The sequence below is a fragment of the Odocoileus virginianus genome, chromosome 6 (genome assembly GCF_023699985.2).
Source record: "Odocoileus virginianus isolate 20LAN1187 ecotype Illinois chromosome 6, Ovbor_1.2, whole genome shotgun sequence".
Lineage (NCBI taxonomy): Eukaryota > Metazoa > Chordata > Mammalia > Artiodactyla > Cervidae > Odocoileus > Odocoileus virginianus.
In genome coordinates, this window is record NC_069679.1 from 6,482,100 (window position 1) to 6,503,030 (window position 20,931).

General features: G+C 49.6%; 1 protein-coding gene across 18 annotated transcripts in view; it reads right to left on the reverse strand.

The window, feature by feature from the left end:
- The window catches only part of MEGF11 (multiple EGF like domains 11), a 384,547-nt gene that overhangs the window by 250,466 nt on the left and 113,150 nt on the right, over positions 1-20,931 (reverse strand). For all 18 annotated transcript variants that reach the window (XM_070468652.1, XM_070468653.1, XM_070468651.1 and 15 more), the window contains exon 2: positions 3,432-3,537. In XM_070468652.1, the coding sequence (XP_070324753.1) occupies positions 3,432-3,529 (98 nt within the window). In that variant the 5' untranslated portion in view covers positions 3,530-3,537. The remainder of the gene's footprint in view (positions 1-3,431; positions 3,538-20,931) is intronic.

Genomic DNA, 20,931 nt, shown 5'->3' on the forward strand with positions numbered 1-20,931 from the left:
AGTGGCAGGAATGCTATGAGAAAGTAGTCACACCGGGGTGGAAAGTGAGGATCACATTTTCTGTGCAGGGGGAGAGAGGACCTCAGCTGAGAGTTCAGGAATTAATTTTGTGTCAGTTGGTATTATTCAGCGCTTTCCCCCAGAAGGCTCACTGACTTGGGCCAGATGGCCAGGTCCAAACTGTAAAAGCCCGTCTGCTGTGCTGAGGAAACTGTCGGTTTACTTGAGGGAGGAGGGCTGGGGCAGGCCAGCCCCCTCGAGTGGATCCCCAGAAGGCTCGCTGCCACCAGAAATGTCAAAGGTCTCTAGCTCAGGAAGAGGAAGCCAGGAGCTGCCAGTGACGCACACGGACTGGGGGTGGTGGGAAATTCTCTCTCTGCCGCACGGAGGATGTTAGGAGGCGCCTGCCGAGCCGCTACGCCAGCACCTTGGAGATGCGTGTCAGAGGCACACGTCTATGCGGAAATGACCCGGACCCGTTTACCTCCATGCTTGGAGAAACTGCGCTCGTCACTTGCCCCTGATATCCCAAAGCCCCTTCCAGCTCTGAAAGTCTGTGACCCTGGGCTCCTGCAACTCTGCTGAGTCTTAGGGGCAGGAGAACAAATGGATAAGGCTGCAGGGCCTCTGGGTCAAGTTTGAACTCTGTCACTTGTTAGCGATATATCCTTAGATATGATCCGTAAGCCTCCGTAGATATGATACTGGTATAAGCCTCCATTTCCATGCCTGTAAACTGAGGATAAGTATTACCAGGGACTTCATACAGCTGCTGCGAGAATTATGGGAGGCGAGGACAGCATCTCTCAGGGTGGTGGAAGGTAAAGCAAGATGACACAGGTAAAATGCTCAACAAAAGATATTACACAGCTTAATGGGCATACCATCAGTGCCTAATAGATGCTGGCCATCATCATCATCATACGACTGGCAGGGACTCACCTCCTTGCTGGGCGCTGAGGGAAAGTTCCTCCCTAACCACAGTAGGGAATGGGGAACAAGACCCACACACTGACCAGACTCCCCACCTAGGGGATCAGGTGTCCCTCCCAGCACAGATAAGAACAGTAGGTGCTCAGAGAAAGGGCATCAGCTCAACAGAGGTGGTGGGGAGAGTGTCATGGGGGACAGACCCGGCTCTGCCGGGGGGGCCCTACACCGAGAAAGTCAGACAACCAGACCTTGAACCAACTCCAAGTTTCTGGGTGAAGTGTGTGCCCCTGGCTTCATGGCTGGGTGGTTTAACATGCTCATTTGCCAACATGCTAATGAGGGGCCAGATTAATCTTGTAGAGCTGGGCTTTACTAGCCAGGGGAGGTCTTTCTGCTGGGTTTTACGGTGGAGGGGCATAATTAAGGAGGAGCCTGCCAGAAGCACTAATCCAACTGGGAAACTCTCCCTAAGTGCTCTCCGGGGAACAGGGTGTGTTTCTGGAATGACACAGACTAGACTCATCCGTGCACAGCTGTCAGTGGAGCTCAATTGGAAGAACCACAAAGAAAGGGGTGCCTGGTGACACGGGCCTCACTGCAGTCTCCCGCCTTGGGGCTGGGGAGCCCCTTGACTGCATTTTAGCTGCTGGAGTCTCTCCTCGTTCATCCATCAAAGCAGTAACTCAGCTGATCGCCCAGCCTGTAATGCCTGCTCAGTGCAGGTTTGGATCAGAATACTTCCACATTCCAAAGGAGTTCATGTTGGGCAGATTTAGAAAATTAGAGAGTTTGGTTTAAATTTGAACTGACCCACTGGTACACATGTGCTCAGAGAAGAGGAGGTCAGGGTGGGCTCTGCCATCAGGGAAGGCTTCCTGGAGGAGAGGTCGGAGGCACTGGGAAGGCAGAGGTGAGCAGACAGGAAGGAGGCCTCCCAGAAGCTAGGATATAGCACAGACATCAGCAGGAAGCAATGGTACCCCAGGTGGGAAAGGTGGATGAGACGGGGCTGCTGAGACTGAAGTCTGCAAACCAAAGACTAATGTGGAAGTAGCTGCTTTCTCCTTCACCCACTGGGGAAAAAAAAGGTTTACATTCCCCCAAACTGGGAGGGGTAAAAGGCCTGGAATGCCCTCAGAGTCACGTGGAAAGCTTATAAAACTGTATCTGCATAGGCTCTGCCCCAGACCTAGGGGATCAGAGTCTGGGCAGAGAGGACCCACGAGACTCTGCTTTTCATCTGCTCTTCAGGGGGCCTGATGTGCAGTAGGATCTATGTTAACTGTCTGTGCAGAGCTGAGTCGTCAATAAGAAAAGACATAATTGAACTTCATGGTCCTCAAAGTCCTTTCAGGAAACTGGTACCCTGATCACCCAACAAGCCTGTAAGGCAGGGGTAATTCTGCCTCCTATTTTAGAGAGACAGAGGTAGGCTGGGAGTGGTTCAGAGACATCCAAAAGTCACAGGGCTAACAGATGGAAAACTCCAGATGAGCGTGAACCAAGATCTCATCACTGACTGCGTCACTGTTCTTCCCACTTCCCCAAAAAGGGGCAGCCCCCTTCCACTCCAGCCTTTCCACTCCAGTCTCAACTTTGTGGGGACCCTCACAGAGCACCTGGTCACTGGAGGCAACAGCATCCCTCTGCCCCCTCAGCCAGTCTCTCCAGGTCCCCCCCTGCTGTGGGGCTGGGACATTCACCCTCACGGGCATGGAGCATGATCCCCTCCCCCACTCACCAGCCCTCCTCTACCACCCGCTTCCCCCATCGGGTCCCCATCTTAATTTTATTCATTTGATTTATTAACATCTAAGTGGCAGAGTCATCCTGGTCAGCATGGCCAATCAATTCCAGGGTTTAATTCGGTTTTTCCTGATTGGGTCTCTGGTCACTGTCTTTCTGCTCACCAAAATCAATACTTTCACCTTGTGCTTCAAAGTCAGGTCCTCTACAGGGCCCTGGCCCGTTCCCCCTGGACCCAGGGCCGCAGCCAGAATGCAGCTGCCCTTCCCCGGTGAGCCCACCAGATGGGAAGCTGCAGGGCCCACTCGCCCACCCTCCCGGGGCAGGCTGCTGGCCGCCCCACACGTCCGAGCTGCTGCACTGCCGCCGGTCCTGGGAGACCAGGAAGGCACCACAGCCTCGGAGAACAAAACCTCTGGACCACAGCCCCTTCTCCTCATCTTTATAGGGGTGGTCACTGAACCCCTCTGGAACTCTTTTTCCTCATCTCTAAAGTGGCTGGAAGTGCGAATTCAGGAAAGAAAGTGTCAATGACCAGACTGCCTCATTTACATTGCCTGTCACTCAGAGCCCCCACCCTCACCCCCACCCCCATGGTCTCAAACAGAATCTATATGGGTTTGGGCTGCCTTTCAGGATCTGTGCTATGTCCCCAGCTGGACTTCAGGCCCTTGGTGGATGGCTTCCCATCAGTGCCAAGACCAGGGTGAAGCCCCCAGGGAGTGTCTGGCCATCCAAGATCCACATCTTACCTCTCCCAGTGGCTGCACACGTTGGGGTCCTCGGGGTTCAGGGAGAGGACGATTTGCAGGAGGGAGCAGACAGTGAGTCCTGCCACTGAGAGCATCATCCTGGGCCCTGCGAGGAAGAACAAAGAGAGTAGTGCCATTAATCACATCATCTTCCCAGGCATCTGTTTGGCACCGAGAGGCCTTACATGAAGTGGTGGAAGAGGTTCGCTAAGCTGCAAAGTTCTGCATCATCATCATGTAATGAGCATCTGATGTTTCACACTTGCAGCCTTTGACTAACACAGCAACACTTCACCAGTTCTGAGTAACTGGGCAGTGGGAAGCCTGAGTCAGGGAAACGTTAAATTTCAGGCCAGAGCTTCTCAAACTTTTTTGGTTCATGGACTGCTTTCAGAATCTAATGAAAGTTACAGAACTTCTCCCCTGAAATATGCCCATATGCACACCATTTGGGTGTGATTTCAGGGTGCCCTGAGGCCCCTAAATCCATCCTTGGGCCAAGAACCTCTGATCTACTGCCTTAAAAGCAGCACCCTCCCCTGTCCCTTCTCCCTCAACTTTTTTTGTTTTGTTTCGTTTTTTGGCTGCCCTGTGGAGCATGCAAGATCCTAGTTCCCTGACCAGGGATGGAACCCATATCCCCTGCAATGGGAGTGGAGAGTCCTAGCCACCGGACCGCCAGGAAAGTCCATCTTTGCTACGCTTTGCCCATTCACTTCCTCTCTCAACTCCTTCCTTCAGTGAAGACAGAGAAGAAAGATATCTGGTGTGGCCCTGGGGACAGCTAAGCTGAGAAAATCCTTCTTAGCAGCTCTGGTCAAACAAGTTGCCCAGAAGGCTGTCCCTTGCTTCTCTTGCTCCCGTGGGCTATCACCTACTGGCACTCAGGGTGATATGTCTCTGCACATCATACCCACGGGCAGATGAAAGGCTTGGACAGCCTGGTAAGGGGCTTTGAGGAAGCAGCTTGTCGAGTTGATCCCAGCCCCTGAAGTGACAGCCTGAGACAGGTGTTAAGTGGGCCTACACAGATGCCAACCCCCTGGGGTCCCTGGAACTGAGGATTCCCCAACAGAGGGCTCCTCATAGAGGCAGAGAACCATTAAGTTGGGAGGGGCAGAAATGACCCCCGAGGCTCCCTCCTGTCCAGGACTCCATGGTTGCACAGCCTTAGAGAACTGGCCGAGGTTTCCCACCCTAGGGGGGTGCAGGGGGGCCCAGAGCTACCTCCAGGGGACCTGCAATCCATATGTGCTCCAACGTCAGCTACAGACTGAAAGAGCATTGTGACTCGGAGAGACAGCGCTATATTTCATGTGTTCATAGATGTGACTGTGATTTGCTTAAAAGCTTTACCAAATTCAGAGAAGCTTTTATTCTCAATCAGCCACACTAAAAAAAAAAAAAAAAAAAAAGGCAGCTTCTAACAAATGGGGGCAGGGATGGTATAGAAAATATTTTGACACTGAAAAGGGTTCCCCAGGCTTGAAATGCTTGAGGATTTCTAGTCCGCTGGCCCAGAGTTTTCCGACGAGGAGGTGCTCAGCCTTCTTGGGGGCAGTGAAGAGTGGCACGGATGCCGCACACACCCCCAGGCTGTGCTCAGAGGGAAGCCAAATGGAGCTCCTGCCTTCGTGAAAGGTTAAACTCTCTCCTCCCCTGCCCCAATACTTTCCTTGTTAAACTCTTTCTTAGCAGCTCCTTCAAAGATAAACAAATTGTCACAAATTCTATGTAACCATGGGGGTCCAATTGATGATTAATGAGGCTTTTCTCTCTGTTTGAGATCTGGCAATAATCTGGGTAAATGGATTCTGAAAATCAGCTAAGAAAGAGAAAAGTGAATTTGCACAATTCGCAGGGTCCAGGAGTCACCGGCTCACCCTGCCAACTCCATCAGCACCTGGACAGACAGCTCAGGGCCCCACAGTGCTAGGGCTGCCGGGCGTTGCAACCCACTCTCCTCCCAGAGAAGGTGAGACCTTCACCTTTGCGAAGAGAAGGAACCGCCCAAGACAGGCATTGAGTTTGGGGGATGGGCATCTTCTTCCAGGTGCAGGTTGGGCTGATCAGGCACCAGATAAAGAAACAAAAGCCATCCAGACAGGCACACAGAGTCTGACCACCAACGGCAGAGAATGCCTGGCCTTGATTCTCTCCAGGGCCTTGTCTCCTTACTCGGTTGTGGGTTTTTTTAACTTTTATTTATTTGGCTATGCTAGGTCTCAGTGGCAGCATGAGGGATCTTCGATCTTTGCTGTGGGCATGTGGGATCTATCTCCCTGGCCGGACCCCCTGCACTGGGAGGTCAGGGTCTTAGCCCCTGGACCACCAGAGAAGTCCCTGTCTCATTACTTTGGCTGAGCCCGTGTGTTAGTCGCTCAGCGTGTCTGACTTCTTGGAACCCACTGGACTGTAGCCCGCCAGGCTCCTCTGTCCATGGAATTCTCCAAGCAAGACTCTTGGAGTGAGTAGCCATTCCCTTCTCCAAGGGATCTTCCCAACCCAGGGACTGAACCTGGGTTTCCCGCACTGCAGGCAGATTCTTTACCATCTAAGCCAGGCCCATCCTGTAATCTAGAGTGTTTTCCTGAGAGGACTTTCCCCCACCTCAGCCCGCCCTACCCCCACCCCCAGCTGCATCTTCAAATTTATGAAGCTTAGAATATCAAAGGGTGAGGCCACCTGGCCTAGTGGAGATCGTGCTCTGGATGCTTTTGATCCACGCTGGCAGGAGAGGGGTGGCAAATGGAGGTAACTTGGATCGTGGCTATAATTGAGGAGATCTGTTTAAATCTTTGTGAAAGCCTTTCCCTCTGAGTCAAATCTGGATGGGACAGTTTGGCTGATTCCCACTGGGATAGCTGGACCCAGGGCACAGAGAGGGTGACAGGTGTCGGGAGAGGCACACAGGAGGCGGAAGTGGAAGCCACAGGACGGGGCCAGCCAGGGGCATTCACCCTGGGGTTCGGAGGCCTCACTCCTCAGCTATCCGAGTGCGCCAAGGCCACAGAGCGGAGGGTGCGCCCCAGGACTCACACCCAAGCCTCCGACAGCCCGTCTCCAGTACTCACAAAGTTCCCCGTCTGAGGCCAAGTCTGCCTCTGTGATGGTGTGGTTGGGGGGAAAGACGCCACCCTGCGGGTACAAGAGGTGACTCCTCTAGGACCCCCGCAGCCCTCAGGCTTTCTCTTCGAACATGGCCAGTCTGAAAGATGTGATCTTGCCTCCCTTCCCTCCTGCCCAGTGTGACACTGGCCTCACTTTTGGTTTTTTCTCACCCCTGAGCCTTGATCACCCTGCTCCCCTGCCCTCAACGCCCTTCCTTCTCAGTTCTGCACATCCAAACACCATCCACGCCCAGGCACCCTCCCCTCTGCACGGCTTGGCACCGACAGCAGACCAGGCACGCTGCACTCATCTAGCTCACAGCCTGGCCACACGGTCCAGCGCTCATCACCTCCCATCTCGCCCTGACATCTTTGCCAGCGTGCTGACTTCATCTTTCCGACGTGTCCGTAAATGCTTTGAAACGCAGGTCAAGTCCTAGGCTGTTGCCAGTCAGTTCCTTTTGGGAACTGATTTGAGAAAACGTGTTCCTACTTGTCTCAGCCACTTACTTCACTGAGGTGGAGTGAAGAGCGGCCACAAAGGAGCCGTCCCCACGTGGGGGCAACTCATCGCCATTAACTTTAATGGGGCTTCCCCAGGCTCTCTCTCTGAGGACAGATCCCACAGACAGATGCTTATGAGACGACTGAGGGAAAATCAATCCTGCCTTGGTGGTTATTAGGCTGACTCCATTCGGAGTGACAGAGGTTAACACAGTGGGAACTATCTGATTCGGGGCATTAATAATTAAATAAGAAAATGCCCCTGGTTTCCCTTCAGAGGAAGAGAACATGTAAACAGTTCAGCCGGTTCCCTCCCCTCTGGTCCATGCTCCCCCCCCCACCCCCCACAGTAAGCCGCAGAGGAAGGAAGTGAAGCTCCAGAGGTGGAGGAATTTCTTTCCCTATTGGCTGCTTTACACCTGCTCACCTGGAAGTGAGGCTCACACCTGCCCACAGGTATAGCTATGCTGCACACCTGGCAGGGCCTTAACTAATCAAACTCCAGGAGCACTACTTGCCCAGCCCTGGGCTATGCTTCCAGGATGCAAAGAAATAACCCAAGTCAACTACAGTCCATTTTCAGAGACTAAAGCAGCAAGCAGTTGAGTCCCCTTGGTGGGGCAGATGGGACTAAAGACGGACCACGGACAGAGGAGCCCAATGGGCTACACACAGTCCATGGGGTTGCAGAGAGTCAGACGTGGCTGAGTGACAGAATGCGGAAAGGGAGGGCAGACAAAGGGCCTTCGGGGCAAGTACTGCATAAGGCAGCACGTGGAGGCAGGAATGTGCAGGTCCTGGTGGAGAGTCTAGGTGGGTTTGCACTGTGGAGCAGAAGCGGGCAACATGGGAAAGTTTGGCAGGCATTTTCCAAAATTAGTGCTTCTGTGAAGCACTAGCCCCATGGGCTATTGATAAAATCTCCCAGACCAAGGTTGCCATGAGTGACGAAGTTCAGGAAATGCTGCATGCTATGTCCTCATCTTAAATATTCACAGTGTATCTGAGCAGACCTTGGGCTCTGGGAAGACCCAGAGTAAAGACACCTGTTTGTTCGTTTCACCCAGTCTTTCCCACAGAACTTTCTAGTGACCTCCGTAGCAACAGAGTTCTTCAGGGTGCTAGTTTAGTCAACTCTGCTCTTCTCCATCAAGTCTGGAGGAAGTCCCAGTCCCGACCATCTGCATCCTCAGAGTTCGTATCCTCCTGTTTATGCTAATACTTGAGGGCCTTCTGTGCCTGGCATCTGGTGTTAAAGGGACTCTACCTCTGGGTATTAAAGAGACATCATAGCAAAGGATCCCTCCGCCTCGCCTGGGCCTTCTGTCCCAGGCTGGGTCAGCCTTGCAGGCTGAGCAGACCTTAGAGTTGGCAGCATCCTCTGAAGATCCTGTCTTCTGCTGGGCCCCTGCCAGCACCAGCACCTGTAGAATCCAGCTTGTCTCTGATGGCAACAAACACCTGGCCAGACACCAGCTGCTCACATAGGCAAGATGCATAGAACTGGGGCAGAGGGCAGGCAGACAAACAGATGGCCCCTGCCCCAGGATCAGTCGTGATGACCTCATGGTCCATCTGTGCAGAAATCTTCCCCCACCTGCTTCGCTTCCACCACCTGCCTTGTCATCCCAAATGTGCCAAAATCTTGGACACTGGGACCTGGTCCGTGTACCTGGCACCTGCTCTCTGTCCATCCCAGTCTCCCCCAGGGAGCCCTTCCTTCTCAGCAACTTTGCATGGGCAGCAGGGGTGACGGTGGGCAGGCACCGGGCCCTGGGGGGCTCCCAGTCACAATGCTGGGGATCGATTGGTAGTAGCTACTGGGAATGCTCTCCTGAGAAATGGGGCTGAAGGGAGCATGCCGTGGTTGATTAGTGATGTCTGCTGCAGGCACAGGATGGGAGACGGACACATGGTGTCAGGCACTTGTTGTCCCTGTCCTACATCGCTGAGTGGTCGTCTGCACTTTGAAGAGTGCTCCTCTCCTATATGAACCATCTGGATGTGGCCTCGGCTCTTCTCTTGGAGCCTTAGAACCTGTCCATCATTTTCCTTCCCTTTGTGTGTGTGTGTTAGTTGTTCAGTTGTGTCCAACTCTTTGTGACCCCCATGGACTATAGCCTGCCAGGTTCGATGGTCTATGGGATTCTCCAGGCAAGACCACTGGAGTGGGTTGCCATTCCCTTCTCCAGTGCACCTTCCCGACCCAGGGGTCGAGCCCAGGTCCCCAGCACACAACTAAAACACAAACGCACTGCTTGAGGGCAGGGGTTTTGGTCTATCGTGTCCACTGCCATCCCCTGCACCCAGAGCATTGCTGGTACAGACAGGGGTCTCAAACCATCTTTGTTGACTCCACAAATTGTCGATTCTACAGCTAACCACCTCCCCTGGGCCTCTTCAGCCGTCCCGAGCCCCAGGACCAGCCACACTGCCTGTGTCTGTCCTGACAGAGGCCGCCAAAAAACCTGTGCTGCCAGCCAACAGGTCTCAGCTGGCGAGGCATCCCACCCTGCACTGACATCACACCGCAGAGACGCCGATCTGTTGGTGACGGATGCAGTGGGCACCACAACATCCTGAGAGCGATTCACAGACTCCTGCCTGGGCCACCCCGCCAGCGCCGGGCTATTCTGTTCCCGGAGCCGGCACAAGGCGGGCATTGAAGCCCACTCAATAACTCAAGCTGCAGTCAGTGGGGGGGGCTGACTGGAGTTCCGAGAGCCTCATGAAAAGGCGCTTTCAGGCTCGGGACGCGGCAGAAGCAAACCCCAGAGTGAGGCTGATAAAGCAAACGCCTCACATTCTTCCCAGCGTGTGGGTATAGAGAGATTTCTATCTTCTATTTATAGAACACACACACACACACACACACACTTCTCTGTTTTTTTCCTGAATAAAACAAAAAAACCAAGTTTGCACTCATTGGGGTAAATGCCAAGGTTATCATCCCGTCTAGCCGACCTTCCCCTTCATCTTCCCACTGCTCTAGGCTGGTTCCCAGTCCCCAGGCCCCGCTGTTTACTGGCCTTGCTGGGGTCTGATTAGTGCAAGATGAAAAGAGGAGCCACGATCAGCCCGTAATTAAGAGCTTCACCCTTCGCCTTGATGAAGCCTCCTACCCTCCAGGAATCCCTCCAGGGGCCGGGCTTATGTTGAAGGCTTTCTAATCTCCCTGCACTTAAAAAAGTTTAAAAATAAAATCCGTAGCTCTTAATCTCCAAAAGAGTGATTCCCTGGCCGCAGAAGAGCAGCAGAAATTCCCAGCGTCAACACGGAGGCCCTGCCAGGTGTCTGCTCACTGGGATCAATTGGGATTAGTCACCTCCGGAGACACGGTAAACGTCCTCGTCCGAGGGCTCCACCAAACCGATAAATTCTGCTTTCTCCTCGCCCGGGAAACCTCGGGCTGCAAATCCCGAAGATGGTACCACGGAGAACTGCAGTGCCCATTAATCAGGGTCAGAAGGCTGGCCTGCCCCTGCGCCCTCAAGCCTGGCAGAGACCAAGCGGCCTTGACATTAGTCAGGCTCGGAGAGAAATCACAGCATATTCCCAGGGCGGGGGAGGAGTGGGAAGACAGAGGGGTAGAAACCAACAAATTCAAGAAGCATCCGCCTCCCTCTCCTATAGACGCAGCCCTGGACTCTGAGGCCTCAGCCTTCCCATTCCCAGGCAGGCAGCAGCTGTGCCCCCAGCCTCCAGCCCCTCTAAAGATGAAGGGGGAAAACTTATCTGTGTTCGGAGGCCATTCCATTTCTCACAGAGCAATTATCTCCATCTTTCCATTTCTTTGCAAATCAGGGCACACTCATCTGGCCTGGCCAACCCAGAGGCTGCCTGAGCCCCCACCAATCCAACCCACTACAGGCCTGCTCTGCTCCCCTCTCCCAATTTCTCCCAGGGCTGTGGGGTTCTCTGAACTGGGGAGTCCCTTGTGCCCTGGCATTAATGGCCACATCCCCAAAACCTCCAGAGACAAGTCAGTCACTCAGGCCCATACAGCCCCACAGGGATTGGTCCCCATTCCCTCCTGCTCGGCAAAGAACATTTCTACAGCACAAGATGCAAACACAGATGCTCAGATGGGAAAAGAGCTCTGAGGAAGGGGGCCCTGTAGAATGATCCATCACCTGGTCAAGTCTCCCCCCTAAACTGATCTGTGCAGGTGAACGGCCTGACAGCAACCACGTGGTACCAGAACTGGCACCTGGACAGACCCGGGAGCATCACCTGTCAACACCTCATCCCACAGAAGGGCAAACTACTCCTAGGTGATGTAAGGTCCTCAAGTCACATAGCACACTGACGCCAGCACTCATGGAAGGGAATAGCAGAGTTGGACTGACCTGGCTTCAAATTCTGACTCCACCTTTCTGGTTACCTAGCCTGGATAAAATCATTCAACTACTCTGGGGCTGTTTCGCATTAATCACATGAGAAAGGACCAACTTCACAGAGCCGTGAGGGTATCAAATGAGTTAGCAGGTAAAGTTCTTGGTCCAGAATCGAGCACATAGAATGCACTCAATAAAATATTAGTTTCCTGGTAACTCATATCCCCTCCTTCTACCTCAAGATCCTTCCAACTCTCTAGTTCTGAATTCTAGATTTCCCAAGTTCAGTTCAGTGGCTCAATCTTGTCCGACTATTTGCGATCCCATGCACTGTAGCATGCCAGGCCTCCCTGTCCATCACCAACTCCCAGAGTTTATGCAAACTCATGTCCATCAAGTCAGTGATGCCATCCAACCATCTCACCCTCTGTCGTCCCCTTCTCCTCCCGCCTTCAATCTTTCCCAGCATCAGGGTCTTTTCAGATGAGTCAGTTCTTCGCATAAGGTGGCCAAATGATTGGAGTTTCAGCTTCAGCATCAGTCTTATCAATGAATATGTCCTTTCCTAATAAATCCTTTAAGGATTTCCTTTAGGATTGACTGGTTGGATCACCTTGCAGTCCAAGGGACTCTCAAGAGTCTTCTCCAACACCACAGTTCAAAAGCATCAATTCTTCAGCACTCAGCTTTCTTTATAGTCCAACTTTCACATACATACATGACTACTGGAAAAACCATAACTTTGACTAGACAGACCTTTGTTGGTAAAATAATGTCTCTGTTTTTTAGTATGCTGTCTAGGTTGGTCATGGCTTTTCTTCCAAGGAGCTAACGTCTTTTAATTTCATGGCTATAGTCACCACCTACAGTGATTTTGGAGCCCCCAAATAAAGTCTGTCACTGTTTCCATTGTTTCCCCATCTTTTTGTCATGAAGTGATGGGACCAGATGCCATGATCTTAGTTCTCTAAATGTTGAGTTTTAAGCCAAGCTTTTTCACTCTCCTCTTTCACTTGCATCAAGAGGCTTTTTAGTTCTTCTTCACTTTCTTCCATAAGGGTGGTATCATCTGCATATTTGAGGTTATTGATATTTCTCCCAGCAATCTTGATTGCAGTTTGTGCCACATCCAGCCTGGCATTTCACATGATGGACTCTGCATGTAAGTTAAATAAGCAGGGTGACAATATACAGCCTTGATGTACTCCTTTCCAGATTTAGAACCAGTCTGTTGTTCCATGTCCAGTTCTAACTGTTGCCTCTTGACCTGCATACAGATTTCTCAGGAAGCAGGTAAAGTGGTTTGGTATTCCTATCTCTTGAAGAATTTTCCAGTTTGTTGTGATCCACACAGTCAAAGACTTTGGCATAGTCAATAAAACATAAGTAGATGTTTTTCTGTAACTCTCTTGCTTTTTTGATGATCCAATGGATGTTGACAATTTGCTCTCTGGTTCCTCTGCCTTTTGTAAATCCAGCTTGTACATCTGGAAATTCATGGTTCATGTACTGTTGAAGCCTGGCTTGGAGAATTTTGAGCATTACTTTGCTAGTGTGTGAGGTGAGTACATTTGTGCAGTAGTTTGATTTGCCTTTTTGCAGTAGTAGAGTTGCCTTTCTTTGGGATTAGAATGAAAACTGACCTTTTCCAGTCCTGTGGCCACTGCTGAGTTTTCCAAATTTGCTGGCATATTGAGTGCAGCACTTTCACAGCATCTTCTTTCAGGATTTGAAATAGCTCAACTGGAATTCTATCACCTCCACTAGCTTTGTTTGTAGTGATGCTTCTTGAGGCCCACTTGACTTCGCATTCCAGGATGTCTGGCTCTAAGTGAGTGATCACAGCATTGTGGTTATCTGGGTCATGAAGATTTATTTTAGATAGTTCTTCTATGTATTCTTGCCACCTCTCCTTAATGTCTTCTGCTTCTGTTAGGTCCATACCATTTCTGTCCTTTATTGTGCCCATCTTTACATGAAATATTCCCTTGGTATCTCTAATTTTCTCGAAGAGATCTCTAGTCTTTCTCATTCGATTGTTTTCCTCTATTTCTTTACATTGATCACTGAGGAAGGCTTTATTTCTCTCCTTGCTATTCTTTGGAACTTTTCATTCAAATGGAATTCTAATTTCTAAGGATCTGGGGAAATACTGATGGAAAAATCTTCTGCTGGAAAATCTGGGCTTCGCTATATGTATTTGGTGACCCCAGGGTCAGTCTGAAATGTACAATTATTAAATGGTCTTATCTACTCATTCAGCAAACATTTACTGAACACTTCCCAGTCACTGCAGACACAACAATAACTCAGGCAGGCCCTGCCCCTAGACCCCAAACACCTGCTGGAGGGTGTATGGGAATAGCCACAAGAGGGCAGTGGACCCAGGATGTGGTTTAATTCAAAGTGCAGAGGCCTTTGCCTGGAAGGAAGCCCCAGGCAAATTCAGAGATACTTGCTGCAATTGATGCATACCATCCCCACAGGTCCTCCACACGTTGAATCAGGCCCATCTCCATTCACTCCTGTGAATTCACTCTTGACCAGGGCAGCTCCTGTGAAGGGTTGTGGGGGATTCCCAAGCCTAGTCAGCCTCCCAGGTCCACTCCGTTAGGACTCAGAGCGACTGCACTTTCTTCCTCGGGCTTTCCCTCCTGAGTTCCAGCTCAGCTCAGGAACAACTCAGTTTTGCACGTCCCATTCTTCCTCTCTGCCTGCTAGGTCACTAACTTGCTGTGTGACCAGGGCCAGGTTGCTCTGCATCTCTGCGCGTCACTCCATGTTTGTTCAGAGGCTACACCATCTCTAGGACTCTTCAAACTCTACAAGTTCCCCTCCAGTGTGTCTGACTTCCCTGCCCTTCCCCTCCTCATGGTCTTCTCTCTCTTTACCCCCTACACTGGGTTGGTCCCCTCTCCCAGCAGCAAGGAGATAAAGCAGTGAAGACAGGAGAATTAGCTTCTCATCCTGGATCCTGCCTGGAGAACTCATTTCACTGTTCTGACCCTCTTTTTCCTTTGACTACACAGGAAGGATAAGAGAACAAGTTCTCATGAATATCAAGCTGCAGCCCCAAACTGGAAATGTAGGCGTCAGTGCCCTTGTGAGGGTGGGGACCCTAAGTTCCTGCCACCTTTCCGTCCAATCCTTGGCACCCCTTTGAAGACTGGGCTCTTGTCTCATGCTCTAGTCTAGCCCACGGCCCACACCAGGGCAGTCTCTGCTCCATCACACCTTGGACACCTCTTCTCCCCAGTAAGGAGCTAAACAGGAGGGCTTGGTTGTTAGTCTACAGACTAGGGTAGCCTCTCCAGGTTTCCTTCTGGAACCTTCTGTATGTATCTAGGCCAGGAGAATCTGAAGTCAGATATCAACTGTCTCAAAGCCTGAAGGGCCCACATCTGTGAATTGGTCATGGAAATGGGCATTGGTTTGTCATAGAAAGCAATTAGCAATACACAACATGTTTCCATGTATATCTTTAAACCCAGCATTCCACTTCTGCAATTGAATTTTAAAAACTGACCAAGGCCAGAGACAGGTGTAAGAATGTTGCATCATCTCTTAATAAAGATATATTCATTACAGCATTGAAACAACCTGAATGCTTAAGTCAGTAGTGCGTGTGTGTGATAAGTTGCTTCAGTTAAGTCTGACTCTTAGCAAACCTATGGACTGTAGCCCGCCAGGCTCCTCTGTCCATGGGACTCTCCAGGCAAAAATACTGGAGTGGGTTGCAATGACCTTCTTTAGGGGATCTTCCTGACCCAGGGATCGAACCTACATCTCCTACGTCTACCTCCACTCACAGGTGATTTCTTCACTAGCACCACTGAGGTGGTCTTTGTTAAATAAATCCCACCATGTATACATAACAAAATATTGTGTAAACATTTAAAATATTGATGTGTGGAAAAATATGGAAGCTATACACTGTAGCATTAATAGTGGTCATTTGTAAGAGGAGGGGAAGGGAGAAACATCACAGGACTTCTGCTTTCTAAGTCAATCACTTCTGTTCTTATTAGTGTTTCTTATAATGCTCTTACTAGTGTCTCTTATAATGAGTATTATCATCACCATAGTCATAAAAGCAAACAGATTTTAAGAAAATATATATTGCAATCCCACTTCTGGGCACATAACCAGAAAAGACAAAAACTAACTGGAAAAGATGCATGCACCCCAATGTTCATTGCAGCATTATTTGCAATAGCTAACATATGGAAGCAACCTACCTGTCCATCGACATGAATGGATAAAGAAGATGTGGTATGTATTTATGACAGAATATTACTCAGCCTTAAAAAAAGAATGAAATATTGCCATTTGCAGCAACATGGATGGACTTAGAGGTCATCACACTGAATTAAGTCAGAGAAAAACAAAAGTCACATGCTATCACTTATATGTGGAATCTTAAAAAAGGTACCAATAAACTTAGAAACAGACTCACAGATACAGAAGACAAATTTATGGTTACCAAAGAAGAAGAGGCAAGAGGGATAAATTAGGAGCTTGGGACTAACAGATACACCCCACTATATATAAAAAAAGATTAAAACAAGTACCTATAGTATAGCTCAGAGCACCATATTCAATATCTTGTAATAACCGATAAAGGAAAGGAATCTGAAAAGACATATATATGTTACTGAATCACTTTGCTGTATGCATGATATTAACACAATATTATAAAGCATTATACTTCACTTTTTAAAAAAATAGGAAAAAACTTTTTAATTTAAAAAAATTTACAATTTTTGAAAAGATTAGGAAAAAAACAAAAGATAATACATGTACATTCACTACCATGGAAAGAGGACCCTGATGTATCACTATGTGAAAAGCAGGTTACGAAACAGCGTGGACGTTACAACTGAATTGTATGTGTGTGTGTGATGTGTATTCTGAGAGCAAGCAAGAAAAAAGACAGATGTCCAGAAAGATGTTAAAAATATTAGCAAAGGCACCTGGGTGATAATATTTTAGGTAACTTACTTTCTTCTCTATACTTTGCTGTCAACATTTTCTATGATGAGCTGGTCTCAGCTTCTGAGTTTAATAAAGCCATCTTCATTTTGCCAAAAACTCAGGACCTTTTGTCTGTGCCCCCACAGCTTATCTTCCCCATGCCCAGACTCCCCCACAAGGCTCCTTGGGGTGCATATTCCCAAAGAGCAGGGTTTTTCAAGCCCTGAGCTCACTACTCTTGGGGACATAGGCCACTTTACAGAGCTTTCCAGGCAGCCCTGGAAGCCATCAAGCCGGGGCGGGTGGGGGGAGGGTGGGGATTGCCATTATAACTGAGTGGTCTGTGTCCAAGCTGTGATTATACACATGCTGTGATTAAAAACATTATACCATTTCAAAGACCCAAAATGATCTGATGACACAAAAAATGGATGGATAATGTAGGATTTTGTCAGCTCTATCTGGTATAATAAATGAACCAACTATTCCAATTTTAAAAGAAATTTATTGCAGCACTTTGTCCATGACACTGATGGATCCTGGCTCACAGCCTGGCCAGGGCAGCCCAGGGAATGCCACCTCCCTCCAGCACCTGCCCTGTCCCCTGCACCCCACAGGCTCTGGTCCTCCATAGCTGAGAAGCACCTGGAGCTCTGGTCTCAATTCCTGAGTCTTAACCCCAGATCTGCCTCTTACCAATTATGTGACCTTGGGCAGGTCACTTGACCTTTGGAAGTCCCAGCTTCCTCCTCTGTGAAGTGGGAATGGTAAGAAAATCTGACTCAGAGGGTCCTGAGGAGTCAAAGAAATGAGGATGATGGGATATGACTATCAATAAAAAAACTAGTCAATAAAACACTGAGTCAAATGTGATCATTATCCTCTTGCCAAGGGCAGAAGGGACGCAATACAAATACTCCTGGGGGTGTGTGTACAGAGTTAGAGACTGAGATTATTAGGATCCTCTGATAAGGACCACCTTCTGGGAGAGGGACAAGTCTGCCAGGACCCAGAGGAAGGAACTCAAGATGAATTTCAGGAAGTTTGCAATTTGGCCCCGTCAGGCCCTGCTGACCCACAGTCTCAGCAAGAGATGATTCCTAGTCTGGATCAGAAGCCAATTTGGCTGCTTTTCTGGACTAGGCCATGTCTGACCACCATCTCCACGGCTGAGAGCATTCGTGATAAGCGGTTCCTCTGAACTCTGGTTTCCTACAGGAGCAAGACACTCACTCACCTTCAACAGCACCTTGCATTCCTTCCCAAAGGAATGGGTCATCAAAAACAGCACCTTGAAGGATCAAAATCTACCCTCATCTTCCCGGGTTTAACTTGCAGAATGGGACACAACTCCCAGACTCATTGTGCTCCTGGCCTGATTATTCATTGTTTATTTCAGTATTTTCCAGGAAGTTGTTCATTAAGGATAAAAGCACCTGCTTACTGTAAGAGAGTATTACACAAAAGCTCTGGAATGGGGGCCTGGGAAGAACATTAATTAATGAAGTGAAACAGAACAAACATGCTATAAATTAAAAGTCTAAAGAGAAATGCCTGGCATTGGTGGATGATGACAGAGGGCTGAGATGAAACATCTTATTTTTAGACCATGGTGGTGTTTTTAAAAAAAAAAAAAAAGGGAGGGAAAAAAAATTACAAAAGGTGGCAGAGGTAACGATCTATTTCTGGAGCAACTAAAGCCTTTGCTTCCATTAAGAGAATTATAAATCAATTCTGTTTTGTCTGGGGGCATATATGCGTGGTATGTGCTAAATTAAAAAACTTAATGTGTCAGAGTGGTTCCTTCTGAGGTTTCCATGGAACAATGCCGACTGAGGCATTAGGCAGGTGACATCTGAGCCAGGCCATCAAGTTAGGCTCAGCTCGGCACAGGCCATCCTGAGCACCAGGGTACAAGAGCATATGTAGCCCAACCTCAGTTAACTGGAACCTTTGAATCTTCATTTAACTGGGGTGTGGTGTGCCAAGATGCTGCCCACACTTACAGGTGCATTTCCACCCCAGAGCCAGTGAGATGTTCTTTTTTTCTCCCCCTCTCTTGAAAAGCAGTTTCCAAGGCTAGCTTCTATACTGATGATCTATTCAGTTTTATGTCCTTTACTTCAAACCCATTCCTGGACAAGGACAGGCCTTAAGGAATACAGACCCTGAAATCATGCCAAATCTCAATAAACCCAAAGAGATCGGGTCCCAGTCACCATAACCCACTCACCAAGGCAGGAAAGGAAACGGGCACAATTGCAAACAAGTATTTTGGTAGCAAGTGCTGCAACCCCAGAAAGGTCTTCTCTGTCTCACTTCCAACTCAACAGAAAACTCAGAAATATGAACCACCCATTCCTCGAGGCAAGGTGGAGGTCGGGGCAGGTTCCACTTGGACTCCAGCTGCTCCAATTCAAGTTGCTTTCCACTCTGTCTGCAGGCGGGTTGAGCAGCAAGGTGCCAACCTCCAAAGCGCTGAATCACCAATAGGTAGAAAACAGGAAGCTTATGCCAAGTCTAACCATGCTTCCCCAGGGTTTTAATTCTCATTTGTGGTGTGCCCACAAATGTCTAAATTTGTCATAATTCATTCAGGGACTCAGTGAGATAGGAAGAACAGGAGGCAGGTCAGAAGTTTGTGAGGCCATGGCGCAGACCTCTGACACATGAAGGTTTGGTGGTGCCAAGATGGGGAGCAGAAAGAAAAGGACAGGGGGCCAGGGAGGAGCTGGGGCTGGGGGGCTGTGTGTGGCCAGCTGATGAGTAAACCAGGGCTGAAGTTTGAGCTCAAGTGAGCACTGGGTACCAATGCTGTCTTCAGTGCATGACAGCTCTCACTAAGGATGCTCTGCCAATATCCCCTGTTGGATGAGAATCTGCAAGAAGACTGACTCAAATAGTGAACATTCCATTCACTTACCCGCCATGGAGCATCCTACTGAACCCCAGAAGAAAGCAGGAAATGAACGGCTCCCGAGGGACTGTCCTGTACTGGGCCCTGAGCTGGGTATCTGGCCAATCCCTGTCTTCACAGTGGCCCTAAGAAGTAGGTATTACGATCTCCATTGGCAGGTGATAGAGACTCACAGTTGAGAAGCCCATGAACTAGACTTGGACTCAGGACTACCTGCTTCTCTAGTACTGTGCTTCCAGGCCTGCCTTGGCCCTTCTGACTTGGCGGGTATGTGTGCACACATGCTATATATGGCATGTGGGGGAGGGATGGGGGTCATCTCTGGGAATCAGAGCTTCCTCCATGCTAACTGAGTTTGAGCAGAGGAAGAGAGAACACTGCTATTGTGGGAAGAGCTATGTAGGCCCACTGTGTGAGCTTGGGCCAGTCTTTGGCCTCTGTGGTACTTCACTGTCCTCTATAGCCGAGAGGGAGGCTTTCTTAATTCACTGGTTCCTCATCTGAACCACAGAATCCAGAAAATGATTTCAATGACTGTTTTGTCAGCTTTCCCAAGGATGGTTCACAACTTGTACCATTCCAGATGCACAGGAGAAAAGTCCAGACATTACATGCAGTGGATGGCAAGGGGTGTTAAGGCTCTTGAACCGAGCTGAGAAAGATGGTCTTTAAGGCCGCTAGGGCTCTGACATCAGGAGATGGGTGAGGAGGTGGTGAGCCTCCACTACAGGGCCGGGCGATGATCCCGGAGCAAAGCCGAGGTTGCAGGTGAGGATGCCAGCCCCCTGGGACCAGATATCTCAGCTTCCAGGACCCTCCGTGAGTATCTGTGTCATCCCTTAGCCTATCTTCTTTAAGTGTATTCATCTCACCTCTACTCTAATTTGAGGAATCAGGGAGAAATCATGGACAGGCCTTCAAGGGGATGAGCCTTACTTCTCACTCTCTGCCCCTCAAGATAGCTAACTGGGGTGAAAGTGAAAGTCGCTCAGTCACGTCCGACTCTTTGCAACCCCATGGACTATACAGTCCATGGAATTCTCCAGACCAGAATACTGGAGTGGGTAGCCTTTCCCTTCTCCAGGGGATCTTCCCAACCCAGGGACTGAACCCAGGTCTCCCTCATTGCAGGCAGATTCTTTGCCAGCTGAGCCACAAGGGAAGCCCAGGAGTACTAAAGTGGGGAGCCTATTCTCTTCTCCAGAGGATCTTCCAGACCCAGGAATCAAACTGGGGTCTCCCGCATTGCAGGAGGATTCTTTACCAACTGAGCTATCAGAAAAGCCCTAATTGGGGGTAGGGGGAGCAATAACTGCCAAGAGCTCTGAATGGGATCAATAATTGAGTACATGATTCCTGTGCACTTCCCCTGCCCTCCAAGGACATGAAATTTAGTACAGAAAGGGCCAGTTCCCCAGCAAGGCAGAGCAGTGGGGCTTGTGACCCAGGAATGAGCAGTGCCCTGCCCCATTCTGGGCCTCATCCAGAAAATATTCTAATACTCTAATACAAGCGAGAGCATGCCTAGACTAAATTTCAGCTCTGCTCATGGAGTGCTCAGGTGCCAGATGCATCCGAGGCAACGGAGAAGGGGCCGCTCGCTGTGGAATTCTGCAGCCAACATAGCCCAGCTCTCAAGAAACCTTGGGATCAGCAGT